Raw genomic sequence first — 25,629 nt, 5'->3', positions numbered from 1 at the left:
ACATATATTTTGGTAAGATTAATAAAGAACCTTTTAAATATATGTTTTAAGCTTCAGGAGTGGGTTTTATTATGTATGCAGAATGTTTTAGACCTCAAAATCAAATTTTTTACACAGGAATTCATCCCATTTCTTTCCGTTCACTCTCCAAAAAGAACAGATTTCCTGTTATTATTCTGCAAAACATTCTCATCACATGCCTTCCCGCAATCCTACATTGCCCAGAGAACAATAGCACTGACAGCTAGAAGACAGTGTCCTTACACCTGTAAAATCTGATGCAATTCAAAACCACAGCCCTGCAAAAACGTGAATGTAATCGTTTTCAGGGTGGGTCAAAATTACATGAACAAAATCATGCAATTAATTACAATTATGAGATTAAACAAGACCTTTATTGTTGGGCTGTTTGTAATATTACGTCGACTTTCAAGTATTATGATAGTTCTCTTGTTCTGGTGTTTGTTCTATGCCTATTGTAAGAAGATCACATGGCCAATTTAATTTTTTCACTTCAAATGTAATTTTTGGATCCTTAATCCACCAGAACCCATTTAATCATGTGTAATTTGTATTCCGATTGATACAATCATTTCTGCTAATGTCTCTCACATCTTAACATGTAACCCTCTCAGAAAACAACTTGGTAAAGCATGCATTTTTGCACTTTTCTTTTGAACGTCATGCTACACCTCGTTATTGTTTATTTGCTTTAGTCAGTATTTTTAATATTAACAATTGACCAATTGACTGTAATGCTAAAGCTGTTGCTTGTAGGGACAAACCAGAAGAGTATTATTACTGTATTTCTGTAGTTACCTTCAGTTTTACTAACCCCTTTTCAGTCTTCTTTAGATCATTGTTTGGGTTTTTTGGCTCGCTTTCATCAAGCCAGTTTCTAGCCAGTAGCGCGCAGTGAAATAATTTGATCAAACGATTGTATGTTACCTTCTACTAAACTACTACTGCTCATCACCAAACAACAAAAGAAAGACATTTGTTATTAGCTTTTGAAAATAGTTAAGCATTTAGCAGCTAAAGAGACAGATATTTTCGTTTAGGAGTTGGGTGACACAGCTAAAAATAGAGATAATAGATATACACAACTCCAAATGCTCCGTATATGCTGGATGTATAAAGACAAATTTGTTTGATTACATGTTCAACAACTTTATAAGATCCTAATATGTCAATACAGTGTTTTTTGTTTTTTTTGCGGCATTTCAGGCCTTTAATGACAAGACAGTTGAAGAAGTGAAAGGGGATAGAGGGGGGGTGACATGCAGCACATGCGCCGAAGAGTAAACCTCTATATATGAGCGCCCGCTCCATCAACTGAGCTCTCAGGGAGTCCTAATATTGTGTTTTAACTTGTTCTTCTTCCTCCAAGTGGACAAAACATCCATGCAACTTTACATTAGGAGTTTTATCTTATTTTGATTGGTAAAAATACAATCCAACCCTACAAAAATTGAAAGGCAAAATGGATGCATTATTTTGATTTAACTCCAAATGTTCATTTTCTCTTCAAAAACATGATTCATGTTATGTGAAGAGTGAGCTAGAAAGCATTTAGAGAGCTCAAACCCTTTGCTAAGGCTGCATCATTTGTACGTTCAATTGTTGGTCAATATTTACATCCTGTCAAATGTAGGTTGAAGTCAATAGATGTCCATTAGAAGATACAGCTTTAGATTTTACTACATTATTTATCTCGCAGGTATGTGTCTACATCCAAAATGGCTGCACCATTGCCGGGCATTCCTGCAGTATGAATTGGTTAGATCTCCACTCATTTCCCCCAATAGGAAGCAGGATTTCCTCCTGTCCTCTCTTTCTATTGACTTGTATCCCCACTGCACTCCTTACCCGAGGCCCCCATGGACCCCCTGGGGCCTACTATCCCAAGAAAACCCTTAAGTCAGCAAAGTGCTGCAAGATGTGAATCTCCTGAAACGTTTTCAAAGCCAGTCTTGTTGAATGACAGCTGCTGTCTCACACAGACTGAAGGGCTATTTATAAAAGATCAAAAATCTTAGATAAAGGCAATCAACTGAAAGCCACCTTGGATAAATTAATTGACAAAATCAAACACCTGGTCCTACTTCTGCCTTTGATTCTTTTTAAATAGATTTAGTGTCCCATCCTGCTGACACCTTGAGTTGTCTTGAAGCTATCACCGGTGACTTTTTTTTCTTGTTATATATTGAGATGAGATTGCTTGCGTTCCACATCCTGCCTTCCTTTCCTCTGCCAAAAAAGATTCAGTGGAAGCTAATGGAAATTGCTGTCGTTTGACCAACGTTTGCTACCCATGTGACAGGATACCCATCAGTGTGATTAAGAGGGAAAAGCACCATGCCTCTGTGTCATTGTAGCTCCATGTCCCACACCTTAGCACACTGCAGACTCCTCTCTCATGACTGGAAAACTCACCTACAACCTTATCCAGCACTGAGGGCAAACTATACACTAAGGAAATGCTACCCTGTTTAAAAATTGCTGTGGTCCTCTGTCTCCTGCATGTCCTCTGCATTACTGCAGACATAGGTACGTACCCCTGACACATTTCATTTGTGTACTGAACTTGGCTGTGAGTAAAACTATGAGCGTAATCAGATTGTCAATTAATTTGTTTAAAGCTGTTCTGTTCTGCTCCAGACACTGGCTCCTTCCTGATCTTCAATGAAAACCACAACAAGTGCATAAAGGTGGAGAGTGCCACCTCCGTCACTGTGGCCCCCTGTGATCCTCATGCCAAAGCGCAGCAGTTTCGTTGGGCCTCTGAATCGCGCATCCTTAGTCTGTCCCTCAAGCTCTGTCTGGGGGCCACAGAGATTAAAGACTGGGTGAAGGTGCTCCTCTTTGAATGTGATGAGAATAGTGAGCTCCAACACTGGCAGTGCAAGAATGAGACCCTCTTTGGGCTAAAAGACCAGGACCTGCACTTAAACTGGGGAAACCGCAATGAGAGGAACATAATGATCTACAAAGGCGCAGGGCTCTGGAGTCGCTGGAGGATATTTGGCACCCAGGTAGACCTTTGTTCAAAGGGGTTTCAAGGTAGGAATTGTGGGCACACAATCCACTTTAACAAAAGACACAGCCCCAATAGTATATACTGTAGAATCTTATCTTTGGAAAGGTTGGAGAGGTGTTTCAAAAAGTCCTGTCAAAGTGTTGGCAGGACTTTGTTGTTTAGAATCTTCCCATGTTGGAGATTAAGACATAATACATTTTTGACAAGCAATACTACATTTACCAAACTGTGATTTCTACCATGTAGGCCAAGTAATCTATGGCTGTAGATTTAAAGTCTTTTCAAATGTAAATAAGGTCTGTTCAAGTGATGGTCTTAAAACAACCCTAAAAACAACTGTTTTAAAATCAAATTATAATTCAGTATTCATAATTGAGTATGCATTGATAATATTCAGTTTGGCTTGTAATAGATTTCATTCTGCACATAGACCTCAATTTACTAAAAGAGCAGGTTGTGGTCCTGATGCTTATTCGAGTTAGTTGTGGAGAACTCTACACTGTATTCTTCTGAGTCTGGACATGCGAAGAGGCAGTATGTTAAAATGAAATACAGGCATCATAACAAGTACAATATTTAATTGAAAGATCCTTAAACCACAAGACATGGTGGTGCTTAAACTAAGCAGTGAGTGCCAATATCAAGCATGTTTGATACAAGCGGACTCATCAGGACAGGTGCAGCAAGACATCCTGCAAAATCTGTAGTCTGGCTGTCAGACTTCAACCCATCTGGAACTCAACTTAATCTACTGTAGTCCTGTCTGTAAATGAGAGGTATCCAAAAGATCTACCTGTAGTTGAGCATCTACATCAAGAGCTTCTGTGTGGATAGATGGCCGGTCAATTAGTAAAAGAAATGTAGGATACGGATTACAAATACATCTCAAATGGTCAAATAATTTGTCATTAACTTATTAGCAAAAAGCCAAAAGTATGTGGATTCCCTGTCTGTACATGGTACACCTCATCTACTCTGTACAGAATGTAGATGAATGTAGAATCCAAATTTGGGGCTGTTTATCACCATACCACCAGCCTTGTGCTACAGCTAAGGTCTATAAAGAAATTGTTTTTCTAAAAACACATCTGGAGCTGAAGTTGCGAGCCCGGCTTTCTTGCCCAACATCTGTAGACAACCTCACTAATGATCCTCTGGCTGGATAGGAGAGCAAATCCCTGCAGCCAGCTTCTAAAATCTTGTAAAGTTCCTTTTCAAAAAGTGGCTCTTATTCATCAGGTGTCCACATACTTTTGTCATGTACATCTAGTAGGTTACTGACTTTTCATGTTTTATTTTGCTAAAAATGTATATTTTTTACCCTTTTTTTTTACCTAGAGGTTTTCACGATAGGGGGGAATGCCTTTGGAGGCCCCTGTCAGTTTCCATTTAAATTTGGGGAGAAGTGGTTCGCTGAATGCACAAAGGAAGGTCGCTCCGATGGACAACTCTGGTGTGCAACAGAGAGAGATTACAATGATTTGAAAAAGTGGGGATTTTGTCCCACCGGAGGTAAGAAACATCCATATTTATCAACAAAGAGACTGTGTTGCACAATTTATGAAGAATTCTGTTTATCAACCCATGCAGAACTATGTTTTTTCTCTAACTGCTATCATTAAAGAGGTCAGCGGTGACAGGTCTGCTTTCTGACCCCCTCTTCTCCCCAAGCAGAAAAGCACTACCACTTCCTGTCATGAGTTGTCAACACAGCACTGTCTTTGTTTTCCTCTTCTAACAGGCCCGTCTTTCCCCTGACGTTGCTCTAAAACATGGACCGGAAAGGGATAGAAAAAGAAAGGGAGCTGCTTATACTATTGTTTTTTAATGAAACACAACATAGTCCTAGACAGGGATTTGGAGTCAAGTCAAGTCTTGCATGGCATTTTTTAATTCAAAAGTGATTACTCATGCCATAGACACAGCCATTGTGGTGGTCTAGTCCGACTGAAGGCTTCCTCAGGGGTCTTTGATGTTAGGTGTCTCCATAGCAAGGAGTTTGACTGACAGCCAGTCATCCAATCGACAATGACATAGCAGGAAGCTTTTTGAGTCGTCCGCTGCAGCTGCATACCAGAATTGATATATTAGTTTATATTGATATGATATATTATAGTTTATATTTAACAGCTAACATTCAAACTTATGAATACACACAAGTCATCAGAGTCATCATGCCTCAAGTCAAGTCTCGAGTCACTAACTAACACACTCATTAACCAACAGGTCGAGTCTCAAGTCATTTATGTTTTGGCAAGTCACAAGTCATTAAAAAAAGTGACTGGAGTAGACTTGAGTCAAAGTCTTTAGTCCACATCTCTGCTTATTATCTGTAAAATCCATTCATTCATTACTTTTACTTCATGTAAATAATTTCCCTTTGCTCGTTTGTGTTTCTACCATACTGCAGTGTCCTCAGGTTGGGACACTGATCCGGTCACAGGGGTTCAGTACCAGAGGAACGTACAGTCAGTGTTGACCTGGCATCAGGCCAGGAAGAGCTGCCAGCAACAGGGAGCCGACCTTCTCAGCATTGTAGAGCTACATGAGCAGTCATACATTTCAGGTACAACGTCAACCTTGTGTAAGTTACCTATACAAGACAATGTTGTATCATTGAACTTTAACTGTATTATTATGCTTGGGTTGACGTAGGGTTGACAAATATGTTGGGAACATCTCTGTGGATTGGACTGAACAGCTTGGATTTTGAGAGTGGATGGCAGTGGAGCAACGGAAACCCGTTCAGATATTTAAACTGGGCCCCAGGTAAGTGAAGACATAATAAACTGTGACAGGAGCAGGACGTTATTGTATGTAATGTGACCGGCTGCATGATAACAACAGTAAGCTTCTTGAATGATTACATACTGTATTTACAGTTGGTGTTACAAATGCTTACATTAAAATCAAATGATACATGGATTAATGTTTCCTACAGGCCATCCCTCGTCAGAACCCGGGCTCACCTGTGCAACCCTAAATGCTGCAAAAGCCTCAAAATGGGAGAGCAGCGCATGTACTAAGAAACTTGGTTACATTTGTTGCAAAGGAAACCCTATCAGTCTGCCTCCACCACCAAGTAAACTAATATAATTCCACATGATCTGGCTTATTATTAGAGTCTTCGTAGAAAAACCCAAATCTGTTCACACCTTTTTGGTTTCTATCCACAGACAAAGACCAGCCCAGCTTCTGTCCCACTCATTGGGTTCCATATGCAGGTAACTGTTACTACCTGCAGAGGAGTAAAAAGATGTGGAAGGACGCTTTGGCTGCGTGTCGCAAAGAGGGTGCAGATTTGGCCAGCATAAACAATATGGAAGAGCAGAGCTTCATAATATCTCAGTCTGGATACTGTAAGTGTGCAAAAAATCTTTTTTCCCCCAGTAATTTGTTTGTTTTTAAATTGGACTAGAAACGGCTAGCCTGGCTCTGTCAAAAAGTAACATAATCTGCCTACCAGTATCTCTAAAGCTCACTAATGAACAAATTAAATCTTGTTTGTTTATTCAGTACACAAACTGAAGGGTAAAAGTGACATGTAATGTGAAGTAACTTCCTCAAGTCTCCGTTGGTTGTTTGGCAAACTTACAGTGTCAACAAGACTCAGGGAACCTAAGTCTCTGCTCCAGGAGAGGAAATAATGTGGCACATCACTAACCATAAAACCCCAGCGAGAAGTTTTTACACTTTGACAATTTTAGTAGTGATTCAATTAATGAAATGTATTGTGTTTATTTGTGAGCTTTAGAGCATTAGAACTTTAGAATGGTAAGTTTCTCCTTTGCACAGAGCCAGTCTACCGGTTTCCCTCTGTTTCCAGCTAAGCTAAGCTAATCAGTGACTGGCTGTAGTTTTGAATTTAGACATGAGAGTGGTACCAATTTTCTCATCTAACCCTCTGAAAGAAATTGTATTTCCCAAAATGTCACACTATTAATCTAAATAATAACAAAACTAAATACAGACGAGAACAAAGGTTACTGTACTCTCTGACCACATTAACATCTACGTGTGCATTTGCAACCCTCAGTGTCGACAGATGTGCTCTGGATTGGCTTGAATGATCAGAGGAACCAGATGCTGTTTGAATGGTCCGATCACTCCCACGTTACCTTCACCCAGTGGCAGATTGGTGAGCCCTCTCATGCCACTAACCTCCAGGAAGACTGTGTCCTCATCAGAGGAAAGGTAACAAATGCAAAAGATGATGAATGCAACGATAATACCAGTGGCGCTGTTGAATCTGTTGAATGTGTTGAATGTGGCCCACACAGGACGGGAGGTGGGCTGACCATATGTGTGAGAAGACGTATGGATACATCTGTGAGAAGAAGGCCTCCACTAAGCCAGCTGAAGGTGCCCAAGAGGAAGCCAACCCAGGATGCAAACTTGTGAGTTATGATTAAATAGTGAGTGTAATCATACAACAAAGCATTTATCAGATTTTGTCTCACTTTGTTTATTTCTTTATCATCTCAAGGGCTCAATCAGGTTTGGTTCTTATTGTTACAACATTGGATCTGAGACAAAAACCTTTGATGAGGCAAAGCTCGCATGCTCAGAGGCTGGCGCCAACATGGTGGATGTGGCTGATAGGTATATTTCTTTGTTTATGTTGTGTTTATGTCAAATTTACTCCTGACACCCTAATAAATTGCTTTGATTAACTTAAAAGTCTTAAAACAGCAGTTGAATGAATCTAAAAGTGACAATTCATTTCCATTAACCGTCTCATCAATAAATCTCAGGCTTTATTTTGAAATGATTTTAGTGCTCACCTTTCTGCTTTTTCATGTTTTCATGCAGATATGAGAATGCCTTCTTGGTCAGTTTGGTGGGTTTGAGACCGGAGAAATATTTCTGGACAGGTTTTTCCAACACAGACGACATAAACACTTTCAAGTGGACCACCAGAAGAAAAGTCACATTCACTCATTTCAATGTGGGCATGCCAGGTACAGCACACATCTCTTTAGCTTTGCAAGTGTGCTTCCTTACCATTTTCATAGAGTATTATGCAGCTCTGTGCACTTGATCATAATAACTGATTGTAACCTGTACATCTTTGAACTCAGTTTATCAACACTTTTTCCATTTCATTTGATGTGTTTAATAAAAGACAGAAAACAAGGATGTGTTGCCATGACAACTGGGATTTTTGCTGGATTGTGGGATGTTGTCAGCTGCAGCAACAAGGAGAAGTATATCTGCAAGAAACGAGCAGAGGGTGTTTATGTGACAACAGTCCCGCCCACCACCCCGGCCCTGAGCTGTGAGTCTGGTTGGAAACCCGCTGGCAAGAGAAACGTCTGCTACAAAGTAGGAGGACAAACTGCGCTTCTCTGTGAAGTTGATGTTATTTTAAGTACATAAAACTCAACACGTTTTCTTTTTCACTCATTAAAAAGCTTTACAAAATGTCGGCAAATCTTAAGAAGACTTGGCATGAAGCGCAGGACTTCTGCAAGGCCATTGGTGGAGATCTCATGAGCATACACAGTATGCAGGACCTGAGTAACATTCCGTATGTTAGCTTGGATACCGTATCTCAGAATTCATATGCTAATTAACCATGAAAGTAATTAATACTGGTGTTTTCTGCTGTCATAAAGGGTTCAGTCCTCTGACCCTGCTTGGATTGGCCTCAGCCTTGGTACCAATGCAGGTTTTGGATGGTCTGATGGGTCGCCTGTATGTAGCACTTTATTGTTGTCACATTGTTGTCTTTTCTTACTGTTATTCTCAACCCTGGCCTAATTACATGTATTTCCCCAAACTGTTTTCAAGTTCGGCTTTGAGAACTGGAGTTTTGGGGAACCAAACAACCACAATGACAACGAACACTGTGCAGAAGTCCACTTTTACTACGGGCGGCACTGGAATGATCGGCACTGTGAACACTACAGTGACTGGATCTGCCAGATACGCAAAGGTAATACGAACCAGTCTCATCATAGAGCAGCAGTCCACATAGAGCATTTTGTTTAGAAAGTTATGTGATGGGGCGACCTCTAGCTCACCTGGTAGAGTGTGCACCCCGTTTACACACCTTGGCAGTGGCCCGGGTTAAAATGTCCTTGGTGCTTGCCATCTCGTCTCTCTCTCTCTCTCCCCCTTTCCTCTCTAACTGCACTATCTAATAAAATAAAATAATGCCCAAAAAACAATCTTTAAAAAAGAAAGTTTTGTTGCGTTAGTTAGTTACAGTTATGTGATGTTAGAGTACAGCTTTGTCCTAAAGTTCAAACGCTTTCTTCATGGTTCTTGTACTTTCAGGTGTGACTCCAAAACCTGAGCCTGTCATCGTTGCACCAGGTAAGTTTCAGCAGTGGCCTCTCCCGTCATTCAACCTTAATCATTAAGACTTATGACTAAATACTTGCTAAAGTTTGTTAGCATGCTGACATTAGCACCGCCCGATGGTTAGCACTGTGGCCTCACAGAAGGAAGGTTCTGGGTTCAAATCCAGGTTGTTCTGGGCCTTTCTGTGTGGAGTTTGTATTTTCTCCTCATGTTTGCCTGGGTTTCCTCCGGGTGCTCCGGTTTCCCCCCACCATCAAAAAACATGGACTAGGTTCTCCAGTCAGCGCCCTTGATCAAGACACATACATGATTTCATTTTCTTGTTGCTTGCCCTTCTCTAATAAAGGATAGTTTGTGTTACTCATAATAAGTAGGCCCAATGTTTTTTTTAATCATAGCTTACTTTGGTTTCATAACCTTCTCAATCAGTCTTACATACCGGGACCAATAACTAGTCCTATAAACGTACTGTAGATAGTGTAGTTTACATTCATTACATCGGGAACACCACAATGCTTTTTAATCTTTTCATTTTGGTGCGGTTACTTGTCAGAAGAATAAAAAAACCTGAATATTGTTTTACACATATGCTCACAGTGTGTGTTGAAGTCATTTATTCTTTTTCTAGTTTTTGTCCCTTTCTGATTGTTCTGTATGAACATTAATTGTACAAAGATTTTTAGAATCAGACATAGCTAGCATATTTAAAGCAACTACAACACAGTGTAGCATACAACTTTGTAAAATTGTGTTGTGACTATTAGGCTAAGTAGATATTTTTACATCCTTACAAATTCAGTCGGTCCGCTATAGTCTGTTGGGCTGTTTCTCTCCGCTTGATAAACAGCCAGATTTCCCTTCTGCATATTCTATAGTCCATTTAAGGAAGCCGTGAACGTGCACTTATCCTAGCTATCTCCACCTGGCTTGACATAGCTTCACCTGTTCATCCTGGCTCGGCAAACGTGCAACCGATTAAGCCGATGAGCGGATCACACTAAGTCAAGCTGCGCTTTTTCACTCATCCTGGAGATCTTTATTCTACTTTCGTGCAACAGGCCCCAGGTCTAGAGGGTACTCTGTGATTTAATTTACAGAAAAACAAAATTCCCCACCAAGAGCAAGCACTAGGTGACAGAGGCAAGGAAAAACTTCCTTTTAAGAGGCAGAAAGCTCAAGCAGAACCATGGCTCAGGGTGGGCGGTCATCTGCCTCGACGGGTTGGGGGTGAGAAAAAGAGACAGACAGTGAAAGAGAGAGAGAAAAACATGGAGAATTGTAGCAGAGGGTGTCGAGCAGGAAAATGGAGGCAGCAAGTGACTCCAACAACAGCTCCAGAGCCAGAAACACCTGCAGGAGGTGATAGGAGGAGAGAGGAGAGGGGCGAGAGAACACAAGATTACGGGGGCGAGGGAGCACAAGACTGGGAAGGAAAGAAGTTGAGTTAGTAACATGCATTATTGGGATGAGGTTGCATTCAGATGGAGAGAAGGAGGAGGAGAGAGGTGCTCAGTGCATCATGGGAAGTCCCCGACAGTCTAGGCCTATAGCAGCCTAACTAAGTGATGGTTCAGGACTCTCCTGGGCCAACCCTAACTGTAAGCTTTATCAAAGAGGAAAGTCTTAAGCCTTGCCATGAGATAAAATTCTTACTTTTATCTCATAGAGCTGGAAGCATAGCTTTAGACTTTTAGCCTTTTTTTCTTTTTTCTTTTTTTCTTTCTTTATTTTTTGCAATTAATCCCTAAGAGTGTGTTTGTGGGACACCTGATAACAGTTTTGTTCCCTTTACAGTATACAACACCACAGAAGATGGCTGGATAATATACAATGACACACAGTATTTCATCAACAATGACAAGTTAGACATGGAAGCTGCTAGAGCCTTCTGCAAAAAGAACTTTGGTGAACTTGTGGTCATCACAGGGGAGAGTGAGAGAAAGTTCCTATGGAAACAGGCAAGAAATTCAGATTTTTTTTTACCAAAGCATAAAAATGTTCAACTTTGAGCATGTATTATTCTAAAAAAACAAACATCCAGTGCCAAAGTATTGAAAACCTTATGTGTAACCATTGTTTTTCATTCAATGTAATGTCTCTCATTCCATTATGTTCCAACAGATAGCAAAAGGCACAGAAGGCCAGTACTACATTGGCCTGACAGTGAATTTGGATAAGTCATTTAGGTAAATCAGACAACATAGGCACATTACTACTGTAGGAGTTATACTGGGTACTTTTCAGTACCCATCCATCAAGTCTCCAAGTCTTTCTGAAAATTGAGACAAACCACAAATACAGATTCATGATCTTCCTACCATTTTCAGCTGGCTAGATGGCACCCCTGTATCATACACCGCATGGGAACAGAATGAGCCCAACTTTGCTAATAATGATGAAAACTGTGTGACTTTATACAAGAACATGGGTGAGTCTAACACTCCGTACAGAGTTTGTTTCATAATATTTTAATTATAATTATTTAGTTTGATTAGTTAATGATTGTTCTCCTTTAACTTCGCAAACATAGGGTACTGGAATGATATTAACTGTGGCATGGAGCTTCCTTCTATTTGCAAAAGAAGCAGTAATTTTATCAATACAACAATGGCCCCAACCACTATTCCTAAGGGAGGATGCGCACCAGAGTGGCTTGCTTTCCAAGGAAAGGTAATGATGTAGAACTGCACAGATTACAATTCTAAAACTCTGCATAATATGCATTGAGACAAAGACTTCCTCCTACTTTCGGGATGTGATTTAAACTCTGTACTTAAATCTGTTCTGGGAAAATGTGTTCCCATTTTTTTCACACCTCCTGTCCCTTTCCTTGTTATTCTAACAAACAGTGGAAATTCATTTTGTTTACACAGTGCTACAAAATGGTTGTGGGGGATGACAAGAAGAACTGGCAGGAAGCCAGGGCATACTGCTTAAATCAGGGAGGAAATCTGGTTTCTATTGTCAATGAGAGAATGCAAGGTGAGCATTTTCTTTTTTGTTGTCTGTAAAGGTCACATATCATTGTACAGTGATGTAAATAAACCAGGATTTTATGGAGTTAAGGAGTACCTTTTTCTTCTATTCTAGCATTCCTTACAATGCAGACGCTGAGATACAACGAGGACTTCTGGATCGGCATGAATGATGTCAACTGGGAGATGCACTTTGTGTGGACGGATGGCAAAGGCATTTCATACACCAACTGGGCAAAAGGGCATCCAACATCAGTGCCTGATGGACGTTATTCATTTATGTCTGAGGTTATTTCAATGTCAACTTCTATATCCAAAGCTATTTCTGTCCAATTTTCTCTTTCCTATAGTTTAATTCAACAATGTGATGGGCATATTCTTGCAGGCTATTTGCAAAAGCATGAACAACAATCTACTTCTATCATTAGATAACCTGTCACCTCTAGCATGTGTAACCTTAGCTATTTAAAATGTCTAACTAATGTACTTTTTCTGTACTTTGTCTGATAGTCATTTGACTGTGTAATGATGGTGGGCAGCATCCCAAAAATAAAAGGATTCTGGAAGGTGGAAGACTGTGACTCCAAACATGGCTTCATCTGTAAAAGAAACATCGGTGAGCAACATTTTTAGCAAAGCTGCACACAAGTTCTACTGACATAACTAATTGTCAAGCATTATGTAAATACTAACTAGGGACAACATCAGTTTAAAATGTCTTACAGAGTTTTTTTCAGCTGAATGATTTGTTTCATGATGCTTCTTGTGTACACAGATTCTCAGATTGTAGTCCCAGCCACAACTGTGTTACCAAAGGCTTTCTACAAACTTGGCAATGACTCCTACAAACTGATGGCCCAGAAGATGAGATGGGATGAGGCGAGGAGGCAGTGCCAAGCAGAAGATGCAGATTTGGCCAGTATCCTGAACCCTGTCACCCAGGCATACATCACCTTGCAGATTTCCAAGCACAATGAGCCTGTGTGGATTGGCCTCAACAGCAATGTGGTGAAGAGCTCTGTCTGTACCAGGATTTCAAATTGAGACCCTTTAGCTCTGTTTCAACTTCCACTAAGGTAACAAATGTTCTTTTTACAGACTGGTGGGCGGTTTCAGTGGGTCGATAACTGGCTACTGTCTTATACCAAATGGGGCACGAATGAGCCTAAAAACAACTTTGGCTGTGTGTATGTGGACATTGACAGAACATGGAAGACTGCACCATGCACCAATACCTACTACTCCCTTTGCAAGAGGTCACCAGGTCAGACAATTCCTCTATTTCTGCACTATATACTGCACATAACCAAACACTAAGCATGAACAAGAGTCTCCTGTCTCTTTTTCAGACATGGCACCCACGGAGCCCCCACAACTCCCCGGAAACTGTCCAGAACCAAAGAAACGGAAAACCTGGATACCTTTCCGAGGCCATTGTTATGCCTTCCTCAACTCAATAGTCAACAACTGGGCCCATGCCTCAGTTGAATGTCTAAAAATGGGTAAGTTATGAAGACTTTTCACTAATAAATTATAAAATAAAATTGTTGTGCAATCTTGACATTATGCTATTGCTCATCAGGTGCTTCACTGGTGAGTATTGAGGACCCACAGGAGAGCCAGTTCATACAACAGAACCTGGAGCTTCTGCAGGACGGCGCCAAGTCCTTCTGGATCGGCCTTTACAAGACTCACGAAGGTGCCATGTCTTCTCCTTTTTCCATTGCATGAAAAACTGAAACTGTGAGTTTTATTTGGTGTAAGTATTCTCTGGGCACCAATCTGAATTCATTTTAAAAATCTGTAAGTGAAAACAGTGAGTTTTTCTTATCGTACTATATATAGTCCTCGGGCACTTGTCACTACTTTTTTCTATGTTTAATGATATTTTAGGGAAAAGACTAAATAAAAACAAAGACTAAAAATAGTATAATCAAAAAATGTATCTCAGAACCTACAAGGAGCAATATGAAGTATTTGGCATCTAACAATTTAAATATATCAAAGACATGCACACAATTAGTGTGAAAAAATATACCATATGAAAGACATTTAATAAACACATTGTTAGTGTTTTTCTTCATTTTTCAAAAATTCTGACTTTTGACTATTGATAAAAATTGTGATTTGTTATTATATAATCTAAAAATGTCAAAGTTGAACTGTAGATACTTGCTCAAGACTTAAGACCAATCAGAAATATTTTGACATTTTTACTTAAATATATTCCTTTGGACACAAGTGGATAAAAGTAACGAGCTTCCTTGTTTCAGGTGAGTGGATGTGGATTGATAACAGTGTTGTGGACTACGTCAACTGGAAAACGGGGATGCCAAAGACAGAATTATGTGTGGACATTGATTCTGACAGTGGACAGTGGAGTACAAACAGCTGCAGCAGATACAGGTCTTACATCTGCAAAACAGCCAAAGGTAAATTTATTCTGCTGTTACATTGGTTTTAATTTGATCCATCAGTCACCTTATTTGAATCTTTCTCTTTTCTCAGTTATTCCACCTACAGAAAAGCCCCCATCTGTTTGTAAGTTATTTTATTTAAGCTATTCCATATGATGTTTCAAACTCCAGTTATGTCCCTGTTAATACTTCCATATGTTTGCCTCCTCAGCCCACATCGTTAAAGAAGCTTCTCATGGGTCTGCTGGCATCACTGTGGCTGTAGTGCTAGTTGTAATTGCCGTGGTTGGACTTGGTGCCTTCCTTCTTTTCCGTAAACGGATAACCACCCCTGTCTTTGGAGAAAGCACCTTTGACAACAAGTTATACTTCAACAATCCAATCCGAGCCCATGTAGACACAAAGGGTCTGGTGGCCAACATAGAGCAGAATGAACAAGCATAGAAAGACATGGGATCAGTGGTAATTAGCACCTGTTAACATGATGAGATTATGGTTTCATACTTTATTTTGGATCACTTAACTGGGAATCTCCATCTAACCCTGTAGTGTTTTACCATTTAAAGAGGAAATGATGATGATTTTATAATAATTCATACAAGCAATGACACTGCACTAAGTGAATTAGGGAGTAGATAATATAAGTGAAAAATGATTATGTGATTTGTGAAATGTGTACATTTTATTCAAGATCAAGATTTTGAAGATTTGTAGCGCAAGCTTCAGTTAAAAATCAAGAGAGGGTCAAGATTATTCACACAATTTTATCAGATTTTTCTTAACTGGGTTTCTTTTTATTCTCCATGGGCTGCGCATCAGCCTAATTCTGGTTTACGACATTGTAAATAGATGCTGAATAAAAGAAATGAAACAAACTAAATTGAATTGTTCTTTTTTTGCACTTTCTTCTGATAGACCAAAAACAGAGCACAAAGAATAAACCTCCATGGTTACTTGGTTGGGTTTAATTCAACCTAATTTCGTGTAACCAAATCAAAGCTAAATTCATCCAGGATAACTTGAATATCCTGGCTTAAACCCTTATCCTGGTTTTGTGCAACATGACCCCGATGTTGAGCAGTTATGTTTACAATGATCATTATCTTACTGTGTTAGCATGCTAACAAATGGCAGTAAAAAGTCAGGTGATCACAAAAGCCAGTAGGATTCATCCTTTTTGGACCACAAATCTATGCCAAATTTCATGGCAATCCTTTCAACCGTTTTTAAGGTTTTCAGTCTGAATAAAGTGATAAACCAAAGAACCGTAAGTGATAGCCCAATTAGCCATTAGCATCCCTGGAGGGATGGTGCTAGCATGGCTATAAATCTCAAATAAAGTTTAAACTTAAAAAAGCCTCTTAAAAATGTATCAGCCCTTTTATTTGATTTAATAAAGATATACTGTATCACCTTTTATTTAAGTGATTACAGGAGTAAGAGTGAGATAGGGATGCTTGAATTCTGCCTTCTGCCAATAATACATTTATTTTATATAGCACTTTAAAAGGCACTTTACTCAAAGGCACTTTGCAAAGTAAAGGCAAAGAAAAACAATAAGATTAGTATAACAGAAATAGTAACAACTAGAGATATACATTAAAAAGGCGAGGAAAAGCAGCATAGAGACAGGATAAAAAAAAACACAGCTAGTTTGGTTCCAAGTTAAAAGTCTGCATCTGTGGATCTGAGGTTGTGGGTGGGAGGTCAGAGAGGTAGGGGGGACAAATCTGTGGAAACTTTGGGAAATTGTTGTTTGAGTTTCTTTGTTGCGTTATTTCACACACGAAGCCCTTCTCCAATGGCAAAACAGTTGTCCTACTGACCATTTGATTGCAAACTAGACAAAAATAATGTTTCCTTGTTGGTATTTTGGTGTGGTTCTGTGTCTCCTAACTGTTGATGTAGGTACTGTTCAGACCAGCTTTGGTTGGAATACCAACATGTAAGTGTTGTTTAGGAACTTCCTATTGATAAAGTGAGGCATATGGTCAGATTATTAAATGTCAGCAAAATGTAACATAAAATAATGAATGATAATTTGAAATGTAAAACAAAGGCCAATGATTTTTGGTTGTGAAAATATACATTTGATTAGATTATTTCATGATCTCGATTCAGTAGATAAGCACACTATCAAGTGATGTGTCTGTTCTGTAAATCTGTTTTTTTTATGTTTTTTGTATAAAAATACGTTGTTCTTATCCTCCATTTCAAAGTATGACTCTGTCAGACATCAGCCATTCAATCTCCCCTACCAGCCGCTGGCCACCCCCATCACCTCATGTTGAAAAATGAGGCAGCGTTCTCCATGGAAACCACAGCCCTCTGAGGCTGTTGCAGCTAATCCTCAGGAGCTTACTCAACTCTTACTCCTCGTAAGAGGGTTTTAGCCCCAGCACCAGTGCCCAGGAATTCTCCCCAAACAAGCTGCGGATCTTCTGTCTATCCCACCGGAGGAGGAAAACAAACCCAGTAGCAGCAGCTGAGAGGAGCAGAGGGGAGAACGCTTCATCCGGTAAGCTTTTTCATCTATTCTAGCCTATTACTGTAGCTTGAATCCTTTTTATTGCTCGGTTGAATTGACCTGCTGGGCGTACAGTGTGGGAGGATGTTGGTTGAAAGCTTGGCATGTTTGATCTTTGATGACTCAGAGATCATTCAGAATGAAAAACCTTTCATTTGAACGTCATCACCAGTGCTTTTATAAATGGGGTGTTCTGGTGCTCAACATACATGCACTTGCTCAACAGCTCCTGTCTTGTTTTTGAACAATTGATGCTGCTAAATAAGGAATCTATATTTACAGTTCTGAAAACATTCAGACTTCCTTCATGACTTTCAAACTGAATAGCTGTATAGCAGCACTTGAAGGGATCTCTGCGGAGAACTTTGTTTTTAGATGTGGCTCTCTATGTCATTACTTTGTGTTAATAGCTTTTCCCTATTCCCTTGTTTTCCTCAATACTCATTTCTTTTCTCCACCTTCTCCCCCTCCATGCCCCCTACTCCCTGCCCCTGTGCGCCCTCACTTGCCTGCACTAATCCTTTTGTTGTGGACTGAGGGGCCCAGGTTTTGGCTGACCGTTCAGCACTGTGAGGGTTGGTTCAGATAGAGGCGTGCCCACCGAGCCCTCCTGTCCTCCAGGCGATCAGGCAGGCCTATTATCAACGCCTCCGTCAGCTCTTCTTTTCTGGAAGCTTTCAGCTCTCTCTTATCAATCACCTTGATCCAAATTCCTCTCTCAAATTGCGTTTGTGTCCGTCATCTCCTTGTTGTCTCAAGCTCTAAGCCAGTCCTGGGAGCTTGAGGGAGTCAGACATCCTTGGTAGGAACATGCACTTCCGGAGCAGCGCTCCAACTTTGCTGCTGCTGCCGCTGCTTCTGTGTCTAGTGGAGGTGGGAGGGCAGAAGCAGGGGTACCTGCAGGAAGCTGTCAGGGCCTTGGATCTGCCCTTAGGTACTGACGACGAGCCACAACTCCAAAAGAATCACGTCGGCATCCTGATCACCAAGCTTCTCTGGGAGGTGCGCTGTGCAGAGCGGACTGGCCCCTCTACGGATGTCTGTGACAAGGTAAGGGGTATACTTGTCTTAATGGTATATCGTAAAACAACTTTTACATTCATTTACTATTATGTATTCATCCCATTTCTGCCTGTTGCCAAGAAACGTGCTCGTTATGGCTGGAATATGAGTAAATGTGGAGGCTTAAGCCCTTGACCTCTGTGGGGCATTCATGCTGAGTGGCTTTAGACATCCCGCAACTTGACATAATAAACTCCATGGAGTGAGTAAGAGGTACTTCACATGGTTGTACAGGTGGCCTGACAGTAGGGTAATGTGTATGTCAAGCCTTGAAAGTTAGATTCAACAATTAAGAAGAAAAAAAATGTGTTACTGCTTGCTGAATAGTCTGCTGTCTCTAACAAAGAATAGTGCTTTACCCACTCTCCTAACCTTCTATATTTTTGTGTGTGGGTTTAATCGGGCACAAGCAGCAGCACAAAGCTGCCATTTTTCCAGTAAGCAGAGTGCAGTGTCTGCAGGGAGAAAATAGCCTTTTATCCAACAGACTCTTCTTTCAAGGTCACTCCCTTTTCATTACTCACATGACCTGGTATTTTCTGTCCTTAAAATCAAAGTGGTTCTCATCTTCTTTTCTTCCTGTTTTTGTTACAGTGCCTGACACCAGATGTAGCGCTCTCTGTGCTAGAGCATGATGGGAAGGCTTACCTTACTGAGGAAGATTATGAGCGGATCTCCACTGTTCTGCTGTACTACATAATTAACTTGCAAGACCTGTGTGTGTCAAATGCTGCCTCCCTTTCCTCGTCCTCCTCCTTTGGGAACTTTCAGTTTTACATTTTGGCCCTGACCAACCTACACCCGGCTGAAGACAACCGCTTCCTATCATCAAGTGAAACACAAAGTATTCTGCAGCTCATCAACCAGAACTACAACCCCTCCAATCAAGACACCTCATCTAATTTGCGAGTAAGGATTTTTTAGAGATCTATCCCGTCTCAACAGGTGCACCTCCAGGAATGATCATTTCACTATTAATTCCACAGTGTGTTGATGCCGCTCGTCTCTTTCAAGATGTTAACGTCCAAGAAAATCCAGGTGCTGGTGTGTCTTCTGTGCCTAAACTAGCAGCTGCCATAATCAGCCATGTCCTGCAGGGCCACTGTTTCAGACAGACGGACCTCCCGTCCCCTGCTTTCTTTACCGACTACATCTTTCAATCTCTAAATTGCACAAGTAACCTACAGATAAAAGGTAGGTTCCCAGCAGAGTCGTCTTGTTTTTAATGCAGATTAGCATTGACCATTTGCTTCTCTGCTAGGAGATTCTTCCCTGACCACAGCTACATAAAAAGCCTGCAATGTACTATCTTTCTATATTATTTAAACTGTTTTTTGCCACTTGGCAACCAGTTAGCCAGCAGTTACACATCTAACAGATACTGCATGGAGCAACGTTGGCATCCATTTGGAGTCAAGTCAAGTTTCTGCTCCCCTTACAATTTAAGTCCAATATTCACTCTGTCTTAGCTCTATTGTAGGTCTCAACCAACCCCTGAGAAAGATATCTGGCTCTTTAGCTGCTAAATGCTCCACTATGTTGCCCAGCTAGTCGACAACTGTGGCTTTCTTCTGTTTGGCGCTGAACTGTTGGTGAAAAGTTGGTTAGTCCAAGCCTTTACATTAACAATAGCTGCCTGCTGCCTACAAAAACAACACTACGAGAGTCATGAACCAAAAGAGTTAAGTTGGGGGCTGGAAAACCCAAACAATGAGCTGAAATATGCTATACAGTTGGTTGATTATTCTTTATAGGTTCATCAGTACGAGCAACCTCTTTCACATTGCACAATCCTTTGATCCAATGTTTTTTATAGAAAAACCTAACCTCTTTAATCTTGTCAAGTCAATTCTTCATTTGAAGGTGTTTTCTGTCACTGCATAAAAATGCAACTAACCCCCCTGAAGATTTTCATCAGCGAGGTTCAAAATAGCGTGTCAGATACGTTTCAATGCTACTAAAAATATACAGCCATCTTTTATATAAAAACTGGTACACAATGCAGGCTATCTGCCCATCCCAAATTCTCAGTGCTATATTGAACTTGAATACTAGTTACAACCGTTAATGATCAGTTCTCATGCCAGAAAAATTCTCAAAACAAAAACACAGTCATTGGTGTGTTTTCTTTAGCTATATTTGTTAATCTCATTTGCATGAAGTTGCATTTTGTCCCAAACTAATTGTGACTAATTAAATAAATCTCACCTGGTGCACAGAATCATGATGCAGGTATTTCTTTGCTCAGATTTAGAGCAGTTGCTTTATCAGCTGGGAGTAGGACAGGAAGCAGCATCACACTCTCACAACAGGAAGAAGCGGAGTTCACAGAAAGGGGCTGGACCTAAGCTGGATGGTCTCAACCATCAAACTGATGAAATGAGCAGAGACTGGGCCCAGGTGAGGCTGAGGCAACATTTTTATTTAGTTTAAGACAAGTACAGTGAATCACATGAGGAATGATAGCATTGCCGTGATCTGTGAAGCTTGTTATAATGAGCCTCCTCCTCATCCACAAATTTGTCTCTTTCTTTGAATCTCAGGTATGTTTTTCAGCCAATCAGCTGGTAGATATTTTTGCTCTGAGTCCACATTTGCCAATTTCCAAGGAGCACCTCAGACAAATGTGCCCAGCCATCATTCAGCAGTTACTAGGCAATGCCTGCGATTCTGCAGAGCAAAGAAGAAGAGGATCTTTGCCCACCGCTCTTGAGAGTAAGACATTTTACCTCATTAGCATGTCACTAATAAATACATAAGGCAATTAGTTTGTAACTAAATCAAGCAGCTTTGCATTGTTACTTTTTTTTTTTTACTGAATTGAGGAGAAGCTTTTCCATCAAAATGTTGGTTTTAGTTCATCAATTGAACTCGTAAATATGGTTTAATTTAATTTAAATTCAATCTGTTTATTGATCCCCTAATCCTAATTCTGGGAAAGAATTGGTTATGCATTACTTGTTAAATCAGTTAGTTGCCAGTATAGACTTTTGTCTATGAAAGGCAAGTAATTTTCTTTTGTTTTTTATAAAAGACATGCACTTGTTTTTCTCAAATTGCAGTGTCATCCCCAAGAAAAAGCAACATTACTTACAAAAAAACTGTAGTCCTTGTCAGATTGATCTTTGGAGTAGTGTTTTCCTTCATTTCATTTTGTGTTATAATCAGACAGAACTTAAAATCTTAATATTTGGATGGATAAAAAATGTGTCTAAACTGTCCTCCTTGCAGAATATGGCTACAGCACGGCTGCTGTCCTGCTCATCACCGTGGGCTCCATGCTGGGTATCTGCCTGATCTTCTTTAACTCCTGCCAGGAAACCTACACCCTCATCCTGCAGCTGTTTGTGGGCCTGGCGGTAGGAACCCTCTCAGGAGATGCACTCCTGCACCTCATACCACAGGTATAGGACCGGACACAGAGCCACTGCACCATCCTCGCTAACTGAGTCAAGCGCCATGCAAATGCATTGACATGCTTTTGACAGTGGAGTAAATGTCTAATTGTTTCCCTCTCTGTCTCCTTTGGAGATCCTTAGCCTCCATGATGACACTCTCAGTCATGAGGACGATCACTTTACAGAAGGAAAGGAGTATCTGTGGAGGATTCTGGGCATTATCGCAGGGATCTACAGCTTTTTCCTTATTGAAAGAATCTTTTCCTTTTTTGTTACTTCTCATGGCCATGTAAGAGTTTTGGTTTTGTTTTGTTTTTTTGCAGCCCTTATCCGTTTAATGACATAGATACTTTAACAAATTACTGAAACCATAGTGTTTCAAGGAGAAAGGGCTGATTTTCTTTATACAGCCAGAGGTGTAACCTAGAGTTTACCACGAACAAGCCTTGTCTGAAAATTTGCAGAGCTGATTGTTGAGCAACAGCGGTCTCATGACTTTCTTTTGTCTGCAGGGTCACAGTGACCTACCCTTAGAGCTCAACTGCAATGGCCAGTCACAGAGGGGCAAGTCTATCTCCACCATACAGCTGGTGAGTCTCATCACTATCCAGGCTAAACTATAGTGTTTTTTTTTAAATATTGTTCTTGGCAGAAAAATGCTGATTCCCATCATCATCCCTGATATTTCCTTGTAAGAGGAGATGCAGGGAACACAACAAGGCAGTTCCTGGAAGTCAAACGGCAAACTTTTAAAACAGTGCAACATGTCAAGTACCTAGAAGAAAGAGGAAAAACATTTGCTTCTTCATAAGTGGTTTTCAACCTTTTTTGCCTGATGTTGGCCTACCCTGCAGCTTTCTCAGATGAGTTCAAGTGCCCTTCATCGGCGCCACCTGTCGTTTTCCAAAGTGTTCGTTTGATTGTTATTGTGGTTATAGGGACAAGAAATATAGTTCAACGTCACATTTGTTTGCAATGCTATTTTTGCTTATTTTCCGTCAGCGTGAAAAACTAAAGTTTAATTCCTTGTGCAACAAAAGATTCCTTGGCTCCCAAAAGACAAGAAGCAGCTGTGGAAACGGTTACATTAACACATTGGTTTAATATTGTGTTTACTGTGCTGTACCACTGTGGAGTTACTAAAGTTAATATATATTTCATTCGCCCCAACGATGCTTGACTCCCACACTACTCCTCCAGCCGAGCATCAAGGAAGCACTAATGCATTTGTTATAAACTGTGGAGTTCTGCTAGAGGGCACTGTTGATAGGAAAACCACCAGTCAATTACAGCACAATTTATTTGAAGCAAAAACAAAGATACAAAGAAACAGATACTAGATATAACAATTGACAATAACTGCCCAAGCCTTATTTATCCAACATCTCTGAACACACATACTGTACATCAAGGATATAAAGAATCCATTGAATCAATGATCACATTTAAAGAAGGACTGAAATTCACTTAAATCTTGTTGTCCTGCGCTGCTTTTATATAACAGGCAGTGAAGCGTGGTGTAGGAGGGGGTCAAGGAACAGGGCATGTAGGATGTTAGAGAATGAGAAGTATTAAATCATTCAGAAAGCACTTTATGCTTGTGTTGAGTACATACCGTTCAAAATTAGAACATTTCGGACACAGAGAAGGGTCACTTACATGAAAAGAGACCTATTTTCTAACTATTGTTACTTCCTGTTTTGGTGAATTTGTCACATTAAGCTCTAGTTTTATTTACAGTAAATCTACCATTTTCAGGTTACGGTTAAGAAAGCAGTGTTGTGAATAATTATCTGTATCCTGCAGGGCCCAGTGGATGACTTGGAGTGTACAGATGTGTCTCCCGAACACTTAGGCAGAATGAGTCCTTCACATCATAGTAAGCGCCTTCAACATGAGCAACACAGCTGAATGTGATGTTCTTTGTAATTAGTCGCCTGGCATGACACTGCGATTGTCACGGTCTGAGGATGAGCTTAAATGACACAGACTCCCTTTTGTGTTCCCAGAAAAAGGGGTTCCTCTGCTGGCTGTGATGGTAATTGTGGGAGACAGCCTTCATAACTTTGCCGATGGCCTGGTTGTCGGGGCCGCCTTCTCCTCTTCAGCTGAGACCGGCATGGCGACCACCGTGGCCATCCTGTGCCACGAGATCCCACACGAAATGGGTGAGAGGTCACGGTTCCTCACTTTTTTTTTTTTTTTCTTCCTCAGCTGAGGCCAGGAAACACTCACTGCTTAACTGGCAACTTATCTTTTTTCTGCTTTCTGTCTCAAAAGGGGACTTTGCAGTGTTGTTGAGCTCTGGACTCTCAGTGAAGACTGCTGTGCTAATGAACTTTCTCAGTGCTCTGACAGCCTTCATGGGCCTTTACATCGGACTGTTTGTGTCCTCGGAGATGGAAGTGCAGCGATGGATCTTCGCTGTTACTGCTGGGATATTCCTCTATTTGTCACTGGTAGAAATGGTAAAGGAGCCTTATTAAAGAATAAGGCTGGTGACACTCTGTCATTGTCAACTAAGACCAAAACGAACAATTAATTGATCCTGATATAGTAGTTTCTCTGTCCCATAAGCCTATTAAAACACATAATAGGCCACATTGCTACACTGGGTTTATTTTGAATCCAGGGGCAATGAAAACTCACTAGATTCCCAACCAGGTGTATCAAAAAAGTTACTTCCGCAGTTTCTGAAGGGGATACATGCAGAGATTGTGGAGTATCTCAGCTAATTGGAAAACAAAAATAGTAATTATTATCTGTCAATATATGTAGCGTACACACATTAGAATTGGGTGAAATAATTGCACAAATAGAATTACAAACTGATACTGCTCTTAGGCATATTTATTATCACAATAACCTTCTCACTATGGTAGTTGGAGTCCACTCATTTTCCACCAGCCTAAGTCAAATGGAACATTAAGTGTTGCAGCTGAAAGTGCTTTAAAACTAGTGACAAAAAAGCCAACAGAAACCTTAAAAGCAATATAAATGGTTGAAATGTCAGTTACTGCCACTCCAATTGTCCAGATGTTAGTATTGTGAATACAAAACTTCACTAACTACTGAAAAAAAATAATGAAAGACGTAAAATACCATCAAGGGGTACTTAAGTCCGTCTGATAGGGCTGTTGGAGTTATGCCTACCAGAGCATCAATTGTGTACCAATGTGCAGCTGAACAACTCCCAACAAATACACCTTTCACTTTTATTTGATATGTTTATGTATTATAAAGAGATAGACTACTGGGTTTGGTCTTTTCATTGGATTTCTTGACAACAACAAAACAACACAACAAAGCCAGCCATTTCTTTTAAAAAGAATCCTCTTTCCAACCAATTTTCCACCAAACTGTTGATTTTATTTTACTTTTTATTTCTGTCTTTCTTTCAGCTTCCAGAGATGAGTCGAGTGAAGACCGACAGACCATGCCTCATGTTTCTCCTACAGAACCTCGGCCTGTTGATGGGTTGGGCTTGTCTTCTGCTTCTTGCACTCTTTGAGCATGAACTCAAATTCTAAATATACGTGAGTCACAGGTTTGAGCCGAAACAAATGTTCACTTGTTTTCTAGTGTTCTTTGTTGTTTTTTGTTTTTTTTAAGTGCTAGTTCTAGCTTTTTTATGATGTTTTAGTCTCTGCACTGGATGATAGATGTAAGATAACTGTTTGAATCCTCTTTTTTTATTGATGATTTATTTTTGTATGTTAGGTATCTGGACATTAAAATGTTGAAACTCTAATTATTACCTTATTTGGCAAATTCATTTACAATTGTGCACATTTGTTGTTTTGTGAAATATCAACATTGCTTCAGACAATCCAATCATTTGATTTTAAATCATGTCTGACAAGCAAAATATAAAGTATTGCAAATCTACTTGTCTTGGTGT

The 25,629-nt window shown here is 40.2% G+C and overlaps 2 protein-coding genes across 5 annotated transcripts; both read left to right on the top strand.

The window, feature by feature from the left end:
- Window positions 1-2,480: 2,480 nt before the first annotated feature.
- mrc1a (mannose receptor, C type 1a) lies at window positions 2,481-15,617 on the top strand. Its single transcript, XM_034862333.1, has 30 exons — window positions 2,481-2,550; window positions 2,662-3,063; window positions 4,379-4,552; window positions 5,451-5,606; window positions 5,696-5,809; window positions 5,982-6,122; window positions 6,217-6,399; window positions 7,077-7,234; window positions 7,321-7,437; window positions 7,527-7,642; window positions 7,853-8,001; window positions 8,166-8,365; window positions 8,455-8,570; window positions 8,659-8,737; window positions 8,834-8,978; window positions 9,323-9,361; window positions 11,144-11,307; window positions 11,471-11,535; window positions 11,677-11,777; window positions 11,880-12,019; window positions 12,223-12,331; window positions 12,440-12,612; window positions 12,835-12,940; window positions 13,100-13,332; window positions 13,423-13,588; window positions 13,674-13,826; window positions 13,907-14,023; window positions 14,598-14,756; window positions 14,833-14,865; window positions 14,953-15,617. Exons 1-30 carry the CDS (start codon window positions 2,481-2,483, stop codon window positions 15,183-15,185), a joined length of 4,311 nt encoding a protein of 1,436 aa, XP_034718224.1. The 3' UTR covers window positions 15,186-15,617.
- Window positions 15,618-17,011: 1,394 nt separating this feature from the next.
- On the top strand, window positions 17,012-25,616 carry LOC117938060 (zinc transporter ZIP12-like). 4 transcript variants are annotated; one of them, XM_034862386.1, is made up of 13 exons: window positions 17,012-17,259; window positions 17,815-18,318; window positions 18,925-19,239; window positions 19,317-19,524; window positions 20,579-20,730; window positions 20,874-21,045; window positions 21,562-21,734; window positions 21,862-22,017; window positions 22,241-22,318; window positions 23,535-23,607; window positions 23,738-23,896; window positions 24,009-24,196; window positions 25,130-25,616. In XM_034862386.1, the coding sequence occupies exons 2-13, from the start codon at window positions 18,079-18,081 to the stop codon at window positions 25,256-25,258; spliced, it is 2,043 nt and encodes a 680-aa protein (XP_034718277.1). In that variant the 5' UTR covers window positions 17,012-17,259; window positions 17,815-18,078; the 3' UTR covers window positions 25,259-25,616. The 4 variants fall into 4 exon arrangements, with proteins under 4 accessions (XP_034718277.1, XP_034718278.1, XP_034718276.1 ...); XM_034862387.1 differs by having other exon boundaries at window positions 17,031-17,259; window positions 17,807-18,318; XM_034862385.1 differs by having other exon boundaries at window positions 17,032-17,259; window positions 18,028-18,318.
- The last annotated feature ends 13 nt before the right edge of the window (window positions 25,617-25,629 follow it).

Source organism: Etheostoma cragini, chromosome 22 (assembly GCF_013103735.1).
Source record: "Etheostoma cragini isolate CJK2018 chromosome 22, CSU_Ecrag_1.0, whole genome shotgun sequence".
Taxonomy (NCBI): domain Eukaryota; kingdom Metazoa; phylum Chordata; class Actinopteri; order Perciformes; family Percidae; genus Etheostoma; species Etheostoma cragini.
The sequence above is the reverse complement of the archived record's forward strand: the minus strand, read 5'-3'. Positions and strand labels throughout refer to the sequence as shown.